Genomic DNA, 17254 nt, shown 5'->3' with positions numbered 1-17254 from the left:
TCCCAGCAAAGTCAGAAAAACCACCAACAAAAAGCACCCACAACTCTAGCGAGCTGGAATAACACCTCCACCCCGCGAGTCCGTACTGCATTTTCCTGTAATTAAACTACTCAGTAGGGACCATATTCCTGGACTTACACATTCTACGTATTCTATGTTTAGGACCATGTCTTCTAGTAATCTTGAATTTCCCTTCCTACCCAGAATAGAGATTTTTTTTTTTTTTTTAAAGATTTTATTTATTTGACAGAGAGAAATCACAAGAGAGGCAGGCAGAGAGAGAGGAAGGGAAGCAGGCTCTCTGCTGGGCAGAGAGCCCGATGCGGGACTCGATCCCAGGACCCTGAGATCATGACCTGAGCCGAAGGCAGAGGCTTAACCCACTGAGCCACCCAGGCGCCCCAGAATAGAGTTTTATATACTGTTAAGCATTAATGTGCTTTTTGAAGTAATGAAAAAAAATGCAGAAATAACTTTTAAAATATACAACAGGAAGCATGAAATAATAGGCAGAAACTTTAACAAGGTACGAATCTCATACGGAGCAAAATTTTTTTTTTTTTTAAAGATTTTATTTAGTTATTTAACAGAGAGAGAGAGGTAACAAGTAGGGAGAGAGGCAGGCAGAGAGAGAGGGGGAAGCAGGCTCCCCACTGAGCACAGAGCACAGAGCCCAGGACTCTGGGATCACGACCTGAGCCTAAGGCAGAGGCTTTAACCCACTGAGCCACCCAGGCGCCCCGGAGCAAATGTTTAATCTCTTTTTGTTTAGTAAAAGGATGGTAAAAGGATGAACAATCCCCTTAGAGTACGCAAACTTGGCATTAGGAAATGTTTCTAACGGGTACACTTCTGTGCGGTTTACCTTTATGGAGCGCCCCCCCCCACCCCGCTTTCTCCTATAGTAATCTAGTTTCTAGTTCATGTAATAGTGTGGGCTGACCTTGTCCTCTGCCATCAGGTATACGTACAAAACTCAGGATTGGCCAGGAACAATATCTTCAGTGACTCTAGCTTGGGCAACTACAGTCCTCTGGGGACATTTTATCACTGCTGTTAGAAAAGAACCCCCCCTCATTCCATGGGGATTTCTGAACTAGTAAAAGACGACTCTACAGCCATCTCTGTCCCCATGAGGAGAAAACCTGAGAATGAGGCCAACCACAAGGAAAGATAAGAGATGGAGTAGACAGGCGGAAAAGGGAGAGGAATGGCAGATTAATAATAAAATCTAAACTCCTTAATCGAGCTATGTCTTAAGCCGAATTCTACCCATGAATTTAAGATAAATATAAACAAATTAATTACCTCCTTTCCCTCCTTAAGTCAGTCTAAATTAGGTTTCCATTTTAGGACTATGGAGTCCTAAAACCCATTTTATTTGACTTTTTTGAATACGCATTCTTCTGTAAGTATTATAACTTGATGATGCAATGTATACAGCAGTACTCTGTAAACTGTATAGCCCTACATAAAACAGACATGACTGTGGATGTCTGGTTTCTGCTGAGGATAACAAAACAGGAACAAAATTCACAAAAAAACTGGAAAATACCAATACACTTCAGGATACTCCCTAGGCAAATAAGTATCAAACTAAATGTGACTTTAAATGATCAGGACCAGAAGATACTCAACTTTTGAAAATTATGGGTCCTTCCTCCCTTCGTAATTGGGAAAGAAAACTTCTCTTCTCCAAAAGGCTTGACTTCTCAGAGAGAAAACAAAATGTTTCAGAGTAGCAGGCTTACGAGTTTCTCCACTGGCTTTCATGGAAGTATTAGTAATCCTAATTCAAGTCAGGAAAGTCAAGAATTAAAAAGTAGAGGTCACAATAAACTATCTGAGCACTCAGCTTGTGTCTGAAGAGTCACATGAAAATACGGGCAGTTACACTCATCTACAACATGTTATGGCTGTCTCCTTCCTTCTCCTTCTAAGCATCTGCCACTGACTTAATTCTCCAAACTGGAAAAAGAAGAAAAAGCATGTCATTTACAATGTTGAGGTAAGAATAATATATATTTGTGGCATTCTAACATGGATTCAAGAGCTTTTAAAATGTAAAATAATTTTGTGAATAATTTGAAAATTCAAATTGATAATTTTTTTCTAAATCTATTAATATCAGACTTTTAGTGTACAATCTTTCACAAATGGCGCTAAACAGTATCAACTTATATAACGTAGGAATACAAGGCATATTCATATTATGTAATAATGGCCTCAACTGCTATTGATGATAGCAACATGACCACAAAAAAAAAAAAAAAAAAAAAGCATAGACACCTCCCCCCTGCCAAGAACTAGAGATTTTAAACTTTCAAAAAGGATACTGGCCAAAGTATTCATTTTGCTCTGAATCGACTTCAACATTCCTCTCTGGGAAGTCATATTTTCTTTTGTTGCCATAGCAATGCTGAAGGGGAAAAAGAGAAGATAATTACACTGGCATTTAAAATTATCCTGCACAGATCCATCAGACCCTTAAAAAGTGAACAGAAAACTAAGATAAGCAACATCATCTTAAAAAGCATGGGCAGAAAAAGTCATTTCCCAAGTCACCTTTACACTGTCCTTTTCCCAAATGACCATTCCATCCCCACTAATATCCTCTGATGGACAAAGCAGTAGGCCATTCCCTGTGATTTCTCCCAAAGTAACAAATGAAATAATAGACTAAATCACTATTACAAAAGCTTCTTAAAATGGTTTTGAAAGGGGCTCTGGGGTGGCTTAGTCAGTTAACCATCTGCCTTCGGCTCAGGTCATGTTCCTAGGGTCCTGGGATTGAGTCCTGCTTCTCCCTCTCCCTCTGTACGCTCTCTCTCCCTCTCTCTCTGAAATAAATAAATAAAATCTTAAAAAAAAAATGGTTTTGAAAGGGGCCAGCTATTAAAATATCCTTCATCAGGAAAACTGTTGAGAGGGAAGTAGGAAATTACAATCATAAAAATAGAACCAAAAGTGTAACACATCACAAAATATTCATATATAACCGTCCTTAATTTATGAAAAGACTATGTTCCAGAATTCTACTTAAGAACCAATTAGGCAGATTTTATTTTTATTATTATTTATTTATTTATTTAAAAAGAGACAGCGAGAGAGGGAATACAACCAGGGGGAGTGGGAAAGGGAGAGGGAGAAGCAGGCTTCCCACCGAGCAAGGAACCGGGGCTTGATCCCAGGACTCTGGGATCATGACCTGAGCCGAAGGCAGAGGCTTTAACCCACTGAGCCACCCAGGTGCCCCAAATAAATAAAATCTTTTTTAAAAAGTACTGAAAACAGCACCTTCAAAAATTTCAGAGTTGCCTCTTTTTTTTCTTTTTAAAATATTTTATTTATTTATTTAACAGACAGATATCACAAGTAGGCAGAGAGGCAGGCAGAGAGAGAGGAGGAAGCAGGCTCCCAGTGGAGCAGAAAGCCCGATGCGGGGCTCGATCCCAGGACCCTGGGATCATGACCTGAGCCGAAGGCAGAGGCTCCAACCCACTGAGCCACCCAGGCACCCCCAGAGTTGCTTCTAACCTAGAACTCTCTAACTCAGCTAAACAATAAATTAAGAATAGATGTGAAAAGTTCAAAATTGTACCTCCTGTTCTTTCTCAGGAAACTACTAAAGAACGTGGTTCGCATAGTAAGGGAATAAACTAAGAAAATGGAAGACACTAAATTCAAGAAATAGGTGATCCAATAAAGGAGGTTATTTGAAGGTTATTTGAGGGTAACTGCACCCCAGGACCAGTGCAGTGGAGCAGGCCTGAAGAACAACCAGATGAGAATAAAACAGAAGGAAGCTGGTAATGTTAATTTTACACTGAATTTTAGATCCCAAAACCAAAAAGAACACAAGAAGAGTCCAAACTAACAACACCCTTTGCATCATTAGTTCTTATTCATAATTATGTCTGCGATAGAATATGATACTTTTAAAATGTGGTTGTTTTAACATAAATTTATAATGTACTTTAAAACGGGTATTATGGTTTTGTATAAAGTAACACAATTTGATTTAAAGTGAGGCTAAGCTTCTGAAGGCAATCTTCGAATCATATATGCCTGTTTTTTATACTGGGACTACCACCGTCTCCCACGCACTTTGACTCAGAAGAGATAAAGAAGATTAAAAAATAATTTCCACAAAGCACTTTGTATTCCTTAGAGAATGGATATCATTATGTTATTATCTTGTTGAATATGCATGATAGCCAGTACCACACAGAGTATATCTAGACATACTTTCCCATCTCATTACATCATTTGGAGTCCAGCTGAGTGAAATCTAGGTTGTTGTTATTTCAAGGGTCAAATACTCGGAAGCAAAACATAAACTCCAAATAATATATAATGCTTTTAAAATGATAAATCATTAAAATGATAAATCATTGATGTGCTTACTGGAACTTCCTTACCTGCTCTGTAAACTAAACTCATACACTTATTTTCTCAACAAAAGACAAGAGTAGTTATACACTTAAAGCTTAAGAATAAATACTAAAAATAGTAGTTCTTTTCCATCAATTGATGCCAGAGTCTATATTCAGTTGTGCACATATTCATTTTTTTTTTTAAGATTTTATTTATTTGACAGACAGAGATCACAAGGCGGCAGAGAGGCAGGGAGAGAGGCCCGCAGAGAGAGGAGGAAGCAGGCTCCCTGCTGAGCAGAGAGCCCGATGTGGGGCTCGATTCCAGGACCCTGGGATCATGACCTGAGCTGAAGGCAGAGGCTTTCACCCACTGAGCCACCCAGGCGCCCCCAGCTGTGCACATATTCTTAAAAATTCTTAAAATCTCCAAAAGAAAAACATAAATTGTTATATATAGAATATGCAAAAATAATTATTATCTGACACTTAAATTTTAGATTGTTTATAAGTAATCATAACTGGGGCGCCTGTGTGGCTCAGTGGGTTAAGCCTCTGCCTTCGGCTCAGGTCATGATCCCAGGGTTCTGGGATCAAGCCCTCCCCCCTTCCAATGGGCTCTCTGCTCAGCAGGGAGCCTGCTTCCCTCTTCCTCTCTGCCTGCCACTCTGCCTATTTGTGATCTCTCTCTCTGTCAAGTAAATAAATAAAATCTTTAAAAAAAAAAAAAAGTAAACATAACTAACTTAAGAGTCAATAAAATTTCATCTGTGGTACCTACCAGATCTAAAAAAAGGAAAAGAATAAAATAAAAAAACTGCTATTTTTTTTTTTTTTTTTTGCTTTTTAACTGGCAAAATAGTAGTAGCAGGGATTCTATGGTTTTCAAATGTTCCTAAGCTAAGAAGTACCCCCAATTTTTTTTTTTTAATTTATTCATGTGACAGACAGAGATCACAAGCAGGCAGAGAGGCAAGCAGAGAGAGAGAGAGTGAGAGGGGGAAGCAGGCTCCCCGCTGAGCAAGGAGCCTGATGTGGGGCTCGATCCCAGGAACCTGGGATCATGACCTGAGCCGAAGGCAGAGGCTTTAACCCACTGAGCCAGCCACCCAGGTGCCCCAAATTTTTATACTCATAATTACCAGTCCTTGAATAGGCCAGCTTTGAGTTGAAAAGCTTAAGGAAGCCTGGCCTAAAGAAGATCAGATAGAAAGAGCAAGAAATAAAAGGAAGAAAAAAAGGAAAAGGATAATAGGGAAACTTTAAGTGAAAAATTCTTGGCAAATGTGATTTCACTTTAAGTGCTGATGAAAGGGAAGGAGTCACAAGGAAAATATTTCAGTTGACAATTAGGCAATGGTGCAAAAACTGTTCAGATGGACAACCCAGTGCATGTAATTTAAACAAAATCTCCAGATATGATAACTGCATACTGTTTTAAGAGATTATACTTTATTAAATAATGATAGAAACATTATAACCTACTGAATAAAATAAGAATCTATGAGTCCCTATCAATATAAATACAGATTTAAAATATGAATGATGAAATATTTAGTAGTAGAGAGGCATCAAGTCTGCAATTTATTTTTAAATAGTTTAGAAAAAAAATGAAAAAGCCAATGTGGCAAAATGTTAAGGTGGGGACTCTAAGTAAAAGGAATATGGGAATTCTTTTACTACTGGAATTATTCTGAAATCTGAAATGTCAAAATAAAAGGTTTAAAAAGAGTCTGCATTAATAATACAGCTACTACTTAAAGATTACCCACTATTAGCCAGGCATTGTATTAGGCATTTTTACCTCACATTACATTTAATCTTCACAGTAATCTTTTAGGGTAGGTATTATCATCAATCCTTGTATTTAAACACTAACAAAATGAAGGCCCTGAGTAAGTTATCCAAGAACAGAGATCTGATAAGTAGCACAGACCAAAGCACACTCCAGAGCTTGTACTCTTTCTACAAGGTGGTAAACAGGGTAGTCATTTAGATAGAGCTCTGGTTCTAGAATGAAAGAGATTCAGATCTGAAGATCTGAATTCTCAACACAATGGATCAATCATGTGACCACAGGCAAATTACTTACCTTAATTTCTTTTTTGTTTTGAACACAGTGTTTATTCCATGGGTTATTGAAGAAATTAAATAAAATAAAGCATGTAAAGCACTTGAGCACAATACCACAGCCTCAAGTAAGGGTACATATGTTTGCTGATGTTTCCACATACGTCATTATATCCTTCCTTAAAAATGCTTCAGACACCGCTGAATTCTCAACTGCGGAGATCACATCTAGTTCATTTACTTTTTTCCTTCATAAGACAGTATCTAGTAATTCACCAATCCTACAGAATTATGCAGTTCAAACCAACTAACAAATGTCCCTTACCTTAAGTAATGAACTACTTCAGTGTTATGACAGATAATACTAAATACGGCTGCAGAAGATTTTCTGCAGCTGCTGTGACAGAAACCAAATTGACATAAATGGTATAAATAAGACATTTACCAAATCACATGTCTAAATGGTTTTCCATTACAAAGTGAGAATGAAAAAACTGAAGCTGAAAGTACTGAGTATGAATTAATCGGAAGAATTAACCTAGGTAAATCAGCCTAATTCTAAAAATGAATATTTTGGGCTTCAAATGTCTCTGATAAGAGAAGGATGCAGTAAAAATACATCACAATCTAGTGGAATTCCTATCTTTAAGAATGAAAATTAACTTTAACTCTAGTTACAGGGTCAACCTAATCTATTCATTTATGTTGCAAGCAAACAAAAAACGCACTAAAGTAAAACAAAAATGTCTTCCTACCTTATTGTCTCTTCTATCAGACGATCTGAGCTGCAAATAAAATGGAAATTAAAATTCTGAAATTATTAAGGTACATTTAAAACTTAATTTTTCTTAATTTTTCTACATTTTAGAGATTAACTTCTCAGCCACTTATATAAACAAATACCCAAGACTTTTTTTTTTAAATATTTTATTTATTTGACAGAGAGAAATCACAACTAGGCAGAGAGGCAGGCAGAGAGAGAAGTGGAAGCAGGCTCCCTGCTGAGCAGAGAGCCCGATGTGGTGTGGGGCTCGATCCCAGGACCCCGGGATCATGACCTGAGCCGAAGGCAGAGGCTTTAACCCACTGAGCCACCCAGGTGCCCCTACCCAAGACTTTTGAAAGCATCTAGAGAATGTTTTGGGCTCTAAAATAAATTTAACTCATCCACATATATAATTTTCATCTTACTTGTATTTGTTAGCTTAAATCTATTTCTTCCACAGAGATACTCGATGATTAAAGACAGAACAGTTTTAATGACAGCATAAAGAAACGAAACTTCTTTAATCTAGATAGCTCAAACTTGTCACCACCATCTCTTCAAAACTTAAGAATTACAACCAACTTGTTGAGACAGGATAAGGAAATACAGTTCTGACGCCTATAAGTAGTAATTATTTCTACCTTAAAGTTCCTTCCATTTTCGGGAAACATTTTTCTTGTTTTGGAGATGAAACCAAAGTTTAGCCTACCAATTGTACAATTCAAGAATGTGAATAAAGACACTAAATGCACCTTTGATCTGTCAAACATTTGTCTTTATGCATTACACACGGGAAAGAGAGAAGTCTAGTATTCCAGGGAGGAATTCATAGGCATCAAAACTGGTAAAGGTGCTGCCCTACAGCGGACAGCAGAACTAGCTCCTAGACATCTGCGTCCACCTGGCAGAGTGCAAGGCGCATGGCAGGTTCTCAACTTATCACGTGCATATTTCTTCCTAACTACTTCTTTCCAAGAGAAAATTTTTTTAAAGATTTTACTTACTTATTTGACAGAGAGAGAGAGATCACAAGTAGGCAGAGAGGCAGGCAGAGAGAGAGAGAGAGAGAGAGAGAAGGGGAAGCAGGCTCCCTGCTGAGCAGAGAGCCCGATTTGGGGCTCGATCCCAGGACCCTGAAATCATGACTTGAGCCGAAGGCAGAGGCTTAACTCACTGAGCCACCCAGGCACCTCTCCGAAAGAATTTTTAAGTTCACTGTATCAACTAGTAACTGGAGGTTTCATAATAAAGTAGTGGACCAGGAAATCTAAGTTACTGCAGGAATTAGGGGACAAAGATGAACTTTCAAAAATGTCAATTTCAAAAATAATATTTTTGTTAAGAATTTCAAAAATAACACGGGGCACCTGGGGGGCTCAGTCAGTTAAGTGTCTGACTCTTGGTTTTGGCTCAGGTCATGATCTCAGGGCTGTGAGATGGGGCCCGAGTTGGGCTCTGTGTGGGACACGGAGCCTCCTTAAGATTCTTTCTCTCCTTCTTCCCCTGCCCCTCCCCACCCCCTCCCCCCTCTTAAAAAAAAATAATAATTTCAAAAATTACAAAGATAGTGGAGGAATTAAGGACCAGACTATGTGGCTTCTGAATGCTATTTCTACCACTTCATAGCGATCTGACATTAGGTAAACTACTCTATGGCTAAGTTTTCTCACCTGTAAAATGGGAATGATAAACAAGCGAAAGAAAAACAAAAACAAAAAACAAGAAACAAAAACCCCCTACCTGTTAAGAGGATTAGAGAAGTTTATATATAGTGATTAGAACAGAACCTGGTACATGGTAAACACTAAGTATTTTCTGCTATTATTACAGTAGTTTCTCAGTAACTATGGACTAATTCTAAAACTAAGCATAAAGTTGATACAAATTTCCAAATAAACCCACGGTTCTGGTGAATTCTATTGATAAGTATGCATTTATTTTGTTAACAAATGTGTTCAGAAGTGCCCTGGAAGAAAGCTGCATCAGACAGGGGCTACAAAGACAAGGTACTAACTTCTGCAGACCTTACTATGGAGACAGACAATACATATGCCTACAGGTGTCTTGTAAGGTGATCATAAACTCACAAAAAAGGGAGTGGTTAACTAGAATTGGGTTAATATCTCCTTGTTCAAAACAATGGTTTGGTTGACTGTCCTCATTAAAGCCTTTTAGTGTATCGAAGGGCAAAAAAAGTAAGTCATTTTAGGATGCAGGAAGTACAATATGAAAGTAAGTAATTACATTACCTATCTCAGCAAACCAGTTTATTTTATTTATTTATTTGAGATAGGAAGAGAGAGAGTGTGTGCACACAGCTGGGGGAGTGGCAGGTAGAGGGAGAGGGAGAAGAAGACTCCCCACTGCGCAGAGAGCCTGACACGGGACTCAATCTCAGGATCCTGGGATCATGACCCCGCTTCACCAACTGAGCCATCCAGGCAGCCCCAAACCAGTTTGTTTTTTAAAAAAGGTTTTATTTATTCATTTGAGACAGAGACAGTCAGAGAGAGAGTGTGTGCAAAGGCAAGGAGGGGGCAGAGGGAGAGAGAGAAGCAGACTCCCTGCTAGTCTCCCCTTATCCATGAGGGATACATTTCAAGACCCCAGAGAATGCCTGAAACCGTGGACATGTCGACTATGTAGACTATGTTTTTTCCTATACATGCATACAAATGATAAAATTTAATTTATAAATTATGCACAGTAAGGGATTACAACAAGAACTAAGTAAAATAGAGTAATTGTAACAACATACTGTAGTAAAAGTGATGTGAATGTGATCTTTCATTCTCAAAATTCCTTACTGTACTGTACTCACCCTTCTTTTTGTGCTCATATGAGGTGATAAATGCCTGTATGATGAGATGAAGTGAGGGGAATGAGCAGTAGCATTAGGCTACTACTGATCTTCTGACATACTGTCAGGAGTAAGGTCACCTGCCTCTGGACCACAGATGACCACAGGTAACTGAAACCATGAAAAGCGAAACCACAGAGAAGAGGGGGACTACTGTATAAGCCAATATTCCTGATGAACACAGATGTAAAAATCCTCAACAAAATGTCAGTAAACCAAATTTAATACATTAAAAAAGGGTCATACACCGTGATTAAGCGGGATTTATTCCAGAGATGCAAAGATGGTGCAACATCTATAATCAGTCACTGGGATACATCGCACCAACAAAATGAAAGACAAAAATCAAGATCATCTTAACAGATGCAGAAAAAGCATCTGACAAAATTCAACATCCATTTATGATAAAAACTCTCAACAAAGCAGGTACAGAGGAAATATACCTCAACATAAGGGCCATCCATGAGAAGCACACAACAGCATCTATGATGAAAAGCTGAAAGCTAAGATCAGAAACAAGGATGCCTACTCTTTTTAAAGATTTTATTTCTTTCTTTGACAGAGAGAGATGCAGTGAATGAGGGAACACAAGCAGGGGGAGTGGGAGAGGGAAAAGCAGGCTTCCCAGGACCCTGGGATCATGACCTGAGCCGAAGGCAGATGCTTAATGGCTGAACCACCCAGGCGCTCCTTGCCACTTTTATTCAAGTTTATTCAGTTTTAGAAATCCTAACCAGAGCAATCAGGCAAGAAAAAGAAATAAAAAGCCTCCAAACTGGAATGAAAGAGGCAACTGTCACTATGTGCAGGTGACATATTATATATAGCCATGTATTTATATATTTAGAAAACCCTAAAGACTCAATCAAAAAACTGTTAGAATAAATGAATTCAGTAAAGTTGCAGAATACAAAACCCATGACTCAAAAATCTATTGTTTCTATACACTAATAATGAACTATCAGAAAGAGAAATTAAGAAAATCCCATTTACAACTGCATCAAAAAGAACAAAATACCTAGGAATATATTTATCCAAGGAGGTGAAAGAGCTACATACTGGAAACAAGACATTAATTAAAAAGACACTGAAGAAGACATAAATAAATGGAAAGACATTCCATGCTCATCGACTGGAAGAATATTGTTTAAATGTCCATGCCACCAAGAGCAATACATAGATTCAATGCAATTCCTTTCACAATTCCAACGGCATTTTTTACAGAAATGAAACAAACAATCCTAAGATTTGTAACGAATCATAAAAGACCCTGAATAACCACAAAAATCTTGAGAAAGAAAAACTAAGCTGGAGGAATCATGCTCACTGATTTCAAACTATATATTACAAAGCTATAGTAACTGAAATAGTATGGTACTAGCATAAAAACAGATATGGATCAACAGAACAGAACAGAAAGTCCAGAAATAAACCCAAACATACACAGTCAGTTAATTTATGACAAAAGAGCCAAGAATATACAATGGGGAAAGGACAGTTTCTTTAATAAATGGTGTTGGGGAAACTGGACAGCCACATGCAAATGAAACTGGAACACTATCTTACAGCATACACAAATTAACTCAAAATGGATTGGAGACTTAACATAAGACCCAAAACCATAAAACTTTTAAAGGAAAATGTAGGCAGTAAGCTCCTTGATAGATCTTGGTGATGATTTTTTTTTTTTTATCTGACACCAAAAACAACAAAAGTAAAAATTAACAAGTGGAACTACATCAAACTAAAAAATTCTTTTTTTTTTTTTCAAACTAAAAAATTTCTGCACAGCAAAGGAAACAATCAACAAAATGAAAAGGCAACTTACTGAATGGGAGAAAATATATGGAAATCATATATCTGATAAGAGGCTAATACCTAACATACGTAAGGAACTCCTACCACTCAGTAGCAAAACAAAACAAAACAAAAACCCAATCTGAATAAAAAATGGCATAAGACCTGAATATTTTTCCAAAAAAGACATACCACTGGCCAAAAGATAGATGAAAAGATGCTCTACATCATAAAGCATCAGGGAAATGCAAATCAAAGTATTTTAAGATATCACCTCATACCTGTTAAAATGGCCATTATCTAATCAAAATGATTAGAAATAACAAATGTTGGAAGAAAGTGGAAAAAGGGAAGCCTTGGGCACTGCTGGTGGAATATAAACTGGTGTAGTCACTATGGAAAACTGTATAGAATTTTCTCAAAAAACTAAAAATAGAACACATGATCCAGCAATTCCACTTCTGGGAACTGAAATTAAAAGCCAAAAATAGAAAGCAAAAATACTACCTCAAAAAAATACATGCATTCCCATATATTCCCCATGTTCACTGCAGCATTCTTTACAAAAGCCAAGATATGGAAACAATCTAAGGTCATCAACAGGTGAATGGATAAAGAAATTGTGATATATATAATGAAATATTATTCAGTGGTAAAAAAGAATGAAATACTGCCCTTTGCAATAACATGGATGGACCATGACAGCATTATGCTAAGTGAAATAAATCAAGACAGAGAAAGATAAATACCACATGATCTCTCTTATATCTGGAATGTAATACATACACTGCCATATATATACATATTTTCTCCCTCTCTCTCTGCTCCTTCCCCCACTTGTATGCTCTTTCCCTCCCTCTCTCAAATAAATGAATAAAATCCTTAAAAAAAAAAAAAGACAAAAATTGAATGATGATTGTGAACAAGGAGAGAAGTTACCAAATCTGAGAAAGACCAAAGAAATTATAAGAGCATTCATATGTTCATTCTTTGGACTAAAGGGTCAAAGAACTGTTGAGTCCAGAATATGGATAGTGTGTCCTCTGTAGTTATTTAAATTATTTCCTAGAATGATACAACTTAGAATGGAGAGATCTTCCAGTGATTCGGAGGTTGCTAGATGAGAGGATAGGGGAAGGACAGAGAGATGGAATGAACATTTAAAGGATAGATTTTTATTAAAGTAGAGGTAATTCATTATCTAGTAGTAGTAGGGGAAACAAACTGATTGTGGAGAAAGAAGGGAAGAGAGCTATTATTTATTGAGATAATAAGAGGCAAATTTCTGAAGTTAGACTGCTTAAATTTGAATCCCACTTCTGCTATTAACTGTGTGACTGATGATCAAGTTACTTTTCTCAGTCTCAGTTTATCTGTAAATGATGAGAATGGTATTCAGTCTTGGGTATGTGTGTATATGTGCGTGTATGAATATTTATGTATGTAATAACTCAGTCATAAAAAAGAATGCAATCTGCAATGACATGGATGGAGCTAGATGGAGAATATCATGCTAAGCGAAATAAATTAGTCAGAGAAAGCAAACATTGTATAATTTCATTTAAATGTGTAATTTAAGAAATAAAATAAGTAAGGAGAAAAATGAGTGAGAGAGGGGCAAACTAAGAAAGAGATTCTTAACTATAGAGAACAAACTGATGGTTACCAGAAGGGAGGTGGGTGGGGGGATGGGTGAAATAGGTGATGGGGATTAAGGCGGGCACTTGTGTGATGAGCACAGGTGTTGTATGAAGTGTTCAATCACTATACTATACACCTGAAACTAAAGTATATTAACTAACTGGAATTTAAATAAAAACTTTAAAAAAATTATTCAAATATCAATCAATGTAACCTACCATATATGAACAGGCTAAAAAGCATTTGACAAAACATAACAGCCATTCATGAGAAAAAGTCTCAGAAAAATAAGAATAGAGGGAAATTTCCTCAGCTTGATAGGCGTATTTAACAGTGAAAGACTGAACACTTCTCTGTAAGATCTGGCACAGGGCAAGGAACCCCATTCACTTTTTTTTTTTTTAAGATTTTATTTATTTTTTTGACAGAGATCACAAGTAGGTAGAGAGGCAGGCAGAGAGAGGAAGGGAAGCAGGCTCCCTGCTGAGCAGACAGCCCGATGCAGGGCTTGATCCCAGGACCCTGGGATCATGACCTGAGTCGAAGGCAGAGGTTTTAACCCACTGAGCCACCCAGGCGCCCCAAGGAACCCCATTCTCACCACTCTTATTCAACGCAGTGCTGGAAAGTTCTAGCCATGCAATAAAGCAACGAATGGAAAGAAAAGCCATACAGATTGGAAAGGAAGAGATAAAACTGTATTTGCAGATGACAAGACTATCTACATAGAAAATCCCAAATAATCTACATAAAAACTCCTAGAGTAAGTGAGTTCAGCAAGGTTGCATTATATAATATAAACATGCAAAAATCACTTGTATTTCTGTGTACTAGCAAAAAACACATGGACACTAAGCTTAAAAAGACAATGCCATTTATAACTGTTCAAATAAGAAAAACACAGGTGTAAATCTAACAAAACCTGTCTAGAACTCGTATAGGACACTAAACAACACTGAAGAAGAAATCAAAGAAGACCTCAATACATGGAAACACACGCCACATTCATGGACTGGAAAACTCAACACAGTAAAGATGTCAATTCTCCCCAAATTGATTTATAAATTTAATGCACTTCCTAGATATAGACAAGATCAGCGTAAAATTTATAAGAAAGCCAAAAGAATTAGAACAGCTAAAACAATTTTGAAAAAAGAATAAATGAGAGGAATCAGTTTACTCAATTTCAATACTGATTACATAGCTACAGTAATCAAGACCGTGTGGGGAGGGAAAAAAAGACTATGTGATACCGGCAGAGGGACAGACAGAGATCAACGGAATAGAAGTGTCCAGAAACAGTCTCACACAGATATGTGCAATTGATTTTTTTTCTCATTTGGATCTCATAATAAACACTTGAGGTAGGTATCTAAGAGCTGATTTTTCAAAAGTGAAGTGAAATCATGTAACATAAAATCTAACCACTAGAAAACGGGCATTCGGAGTCCATTCACATTGCTGGGCAACCACCACCTCTACCTAGTTCTAAAACATTTGTGTTGCCCTAACAGAAAACTGTACCCAGCAAACAATTCAAACTGATTTTTGACAGAAATGCAAAAGCACTTCAATGTCAGAAAGAGAGCCTTTCAACAAATCGGGTCGGGGCAATTAGACAACCATAGGCGAAAAAATGAACCTTAACTTAAGTCTCACATCTTACACAACATTAACTCCAAATGGATCATAGATTTAAATGTAAAACATAAAATCATGAAACTTTAATGGGACCAAAAAAAAAAGAGAAAGTCTTTGGACTTCAACACAATTAAAAGCTTCTGCTTTGGGAAAGACCCTGTTAAGAAGATGAAAAGACAAATTACAGGCTAAGAAAAAAATATGTGCAAACCACACATCTGATGGAAGACTAATATTTAGAAAATATAAAGAATTCTCAAAACTCCACAGTTTAAAAAAAAAAAATCAATCCCATTAGAAAGCGGGCAAAAGACATGAAGAGGCATTTCACCAGAGGACAGACCACAAATAGGCACATGGAAAGATGTTCAAGTTCATTAGCCATTAGGGAGATAGAAGTTGAAGTCCAATGAGAGATCTCTATACAGCTATCAGAATGGCTCAAATAATTGTAAGTGGCAACATCAAACGCAGTGAGGATATGAAGAAACTAGATGACTCACACATTACTAGCAGGATTGAATGTACTCTGGGAGATAGTTTTAAAACTAACTTTTGAAATTTTTTATTATTATTTATTTATTTATTTGACAGAGACACAAGTAGGCAGAGAGGCAGGCAGAGACAGAGGGGGGAAGCAGACTCCCCGCTGAGCAGACAGCCCAATGCGGGGCTCAATCCCAGGACCCCGAGATCATGACCTGAGCCGAAGGCAGAGGCTTTAACCCACTGAGCCACCGAGGCCCCAAAACTAGTTTTGTTTTTTTTTTTAAATTTAGATTCTTGTTCATTTTTTTTAAAAGATTTTATTTATCTGACAGACAGAGATCACAGGCAGAGAGAGGAGGAAGCAGGCTCCCCACTGAGCAGAGCCTGATGCAGGGCTCGATCCCCGGACCCCGAGATCATGAGGCTTAACCCACTTAGCCACCCAGGCGCCCCTAGACTCTTGTTCTTTTAAAAATTTGATTTGATTTAAACATACCATGTATTATTAGTTTCAGAGGCAGAGTTTAGTGATTCAGCAGTTGCACATAACACCCAGTGCTCACTACATCCAGTACCCTCCTAATGCCGATCCCCCAATTATCTCTTCCTCCTACCCACTGCCCCTCCAGCAACCCTGTTTGTTTCCTAGAGTTAAGAGACTCTCATGGTTTGTCTCCCTTTCTGATTTTGTCTTATTTTATTTTTCCCTCCCTTCCCCTATGAGCTTGTTTTGTTTCTTAATTTCCACATATGAGTGAAATCGTATGATAATAACACAAACACAATTCCCAGTTAGACTGAATATAAAGGTACATACCTTTAGCAGTAACCAATGGTGAATGAATGTTAAAAAAAAAAAACCAACAGAAACTACTGCATGGAAAATACATTTCTATCTTACTAAACTCAAGTGAATCTGCCTAGACAGCAATGAAAAAATAGAAAGCTAAGCACTTCACACGTATCGGAAAATCTGCCAGATACACTTCATTATTATAATTACCCGATTTCTGTAAGATTTGAAAATACAATGGCATTTCTTTTCTATCTGTTTTTGCCCAAGATGTCAGGGCTAAAGTTCACTGCACTAGCTAATAAATTAGCCTAACTACTAGCCTTTGGTTGGAAGAAGTGAGGTTGAAATGGCCACTAAGGAACAACTATCCTTACTCATCTAGCTAAGCCCTCCACTGAATAAACACCATAGTGTGGATACCACTCAACAACAGAGTGGCTCCATAAAGATAGCATAATATGGGGCACCTGGGTGGCTCAGTCGTTAAGCATCTGCCTTCGGCTCAGGTCATGATCCCAAGGTCCTGGGATTGGTTCTGGGAGCCAGCCCCACATCAGGCTCTCTGCTCAGTGGGAGGCCTGCTTCACCCTCTCCCACTCCCTCTGCTTGTGTTCCCTCTCTCGATACGTGGCTCTCTGTCAAATAAATAAATCTTAAAAAAAAAAAAAAGATGGTATAATCTAGTAAAAGTCGAATTTAAAATTGCTTTCCTTTGGGGCTTAACGTATACAATTAAGTGGAATTATCCTTCTTAAACTAGTACTTCGTAACAGCTCGGAGGCATTCCATAAAGTTATCTGGAGTCTGTAATTAAGCAA

At 37.7% G+C, this 17254-nt stretch overlaps 1 protein-coding gene across 3 annotated transcripts in view; it reads right to left on the bottom strand.

Annotated features, from left to right (window-relative positions):
* The window catches only part of GOSR1 (golgi SNAP receptor complex member 1), a 51337-nt gene that overhangs the window by 2740 nt on the left and 31343 nt on the right, over positions 1-17254 (bottom strand). For all 3 annotated transcript variants that reach the window (XM_045985400.1, XM_045985401.1, XM_045985403.1), the window contains 2 exons: positions 7202-7231; positions 2337-2419 (listed from right to left, as the gene is read on the bottom strand). In XM_045985400.1, coding sequence (XP_045841356.1) covers positions 2337-2419; positions 7202-7231 — 113 coding nt within the window. The remainder of the gene's footprint in view (positions 1-2336; positions 2420-7201; positions 7232-17254) is intronic.

Source organism: Meles meles, chromosome 18 (assembly GCF_922984935.1).
Source record: "Meles meles chromosome 18, mMelMel3.1 paternal haplotype, whole genome shotgun sequence".
In the NCBI taxonomy this organism is placed as follows: Eukaryota; Metazoa; Chordata; class Mammalia; order Carnivora; family Mustelidae; genus Meles; species Meles meles.
The sequence above is the reverse complement of the archived record's forward strand: the minus strand, read 5'-3'. Positions and strand labels throughout refer to the sequence as shown.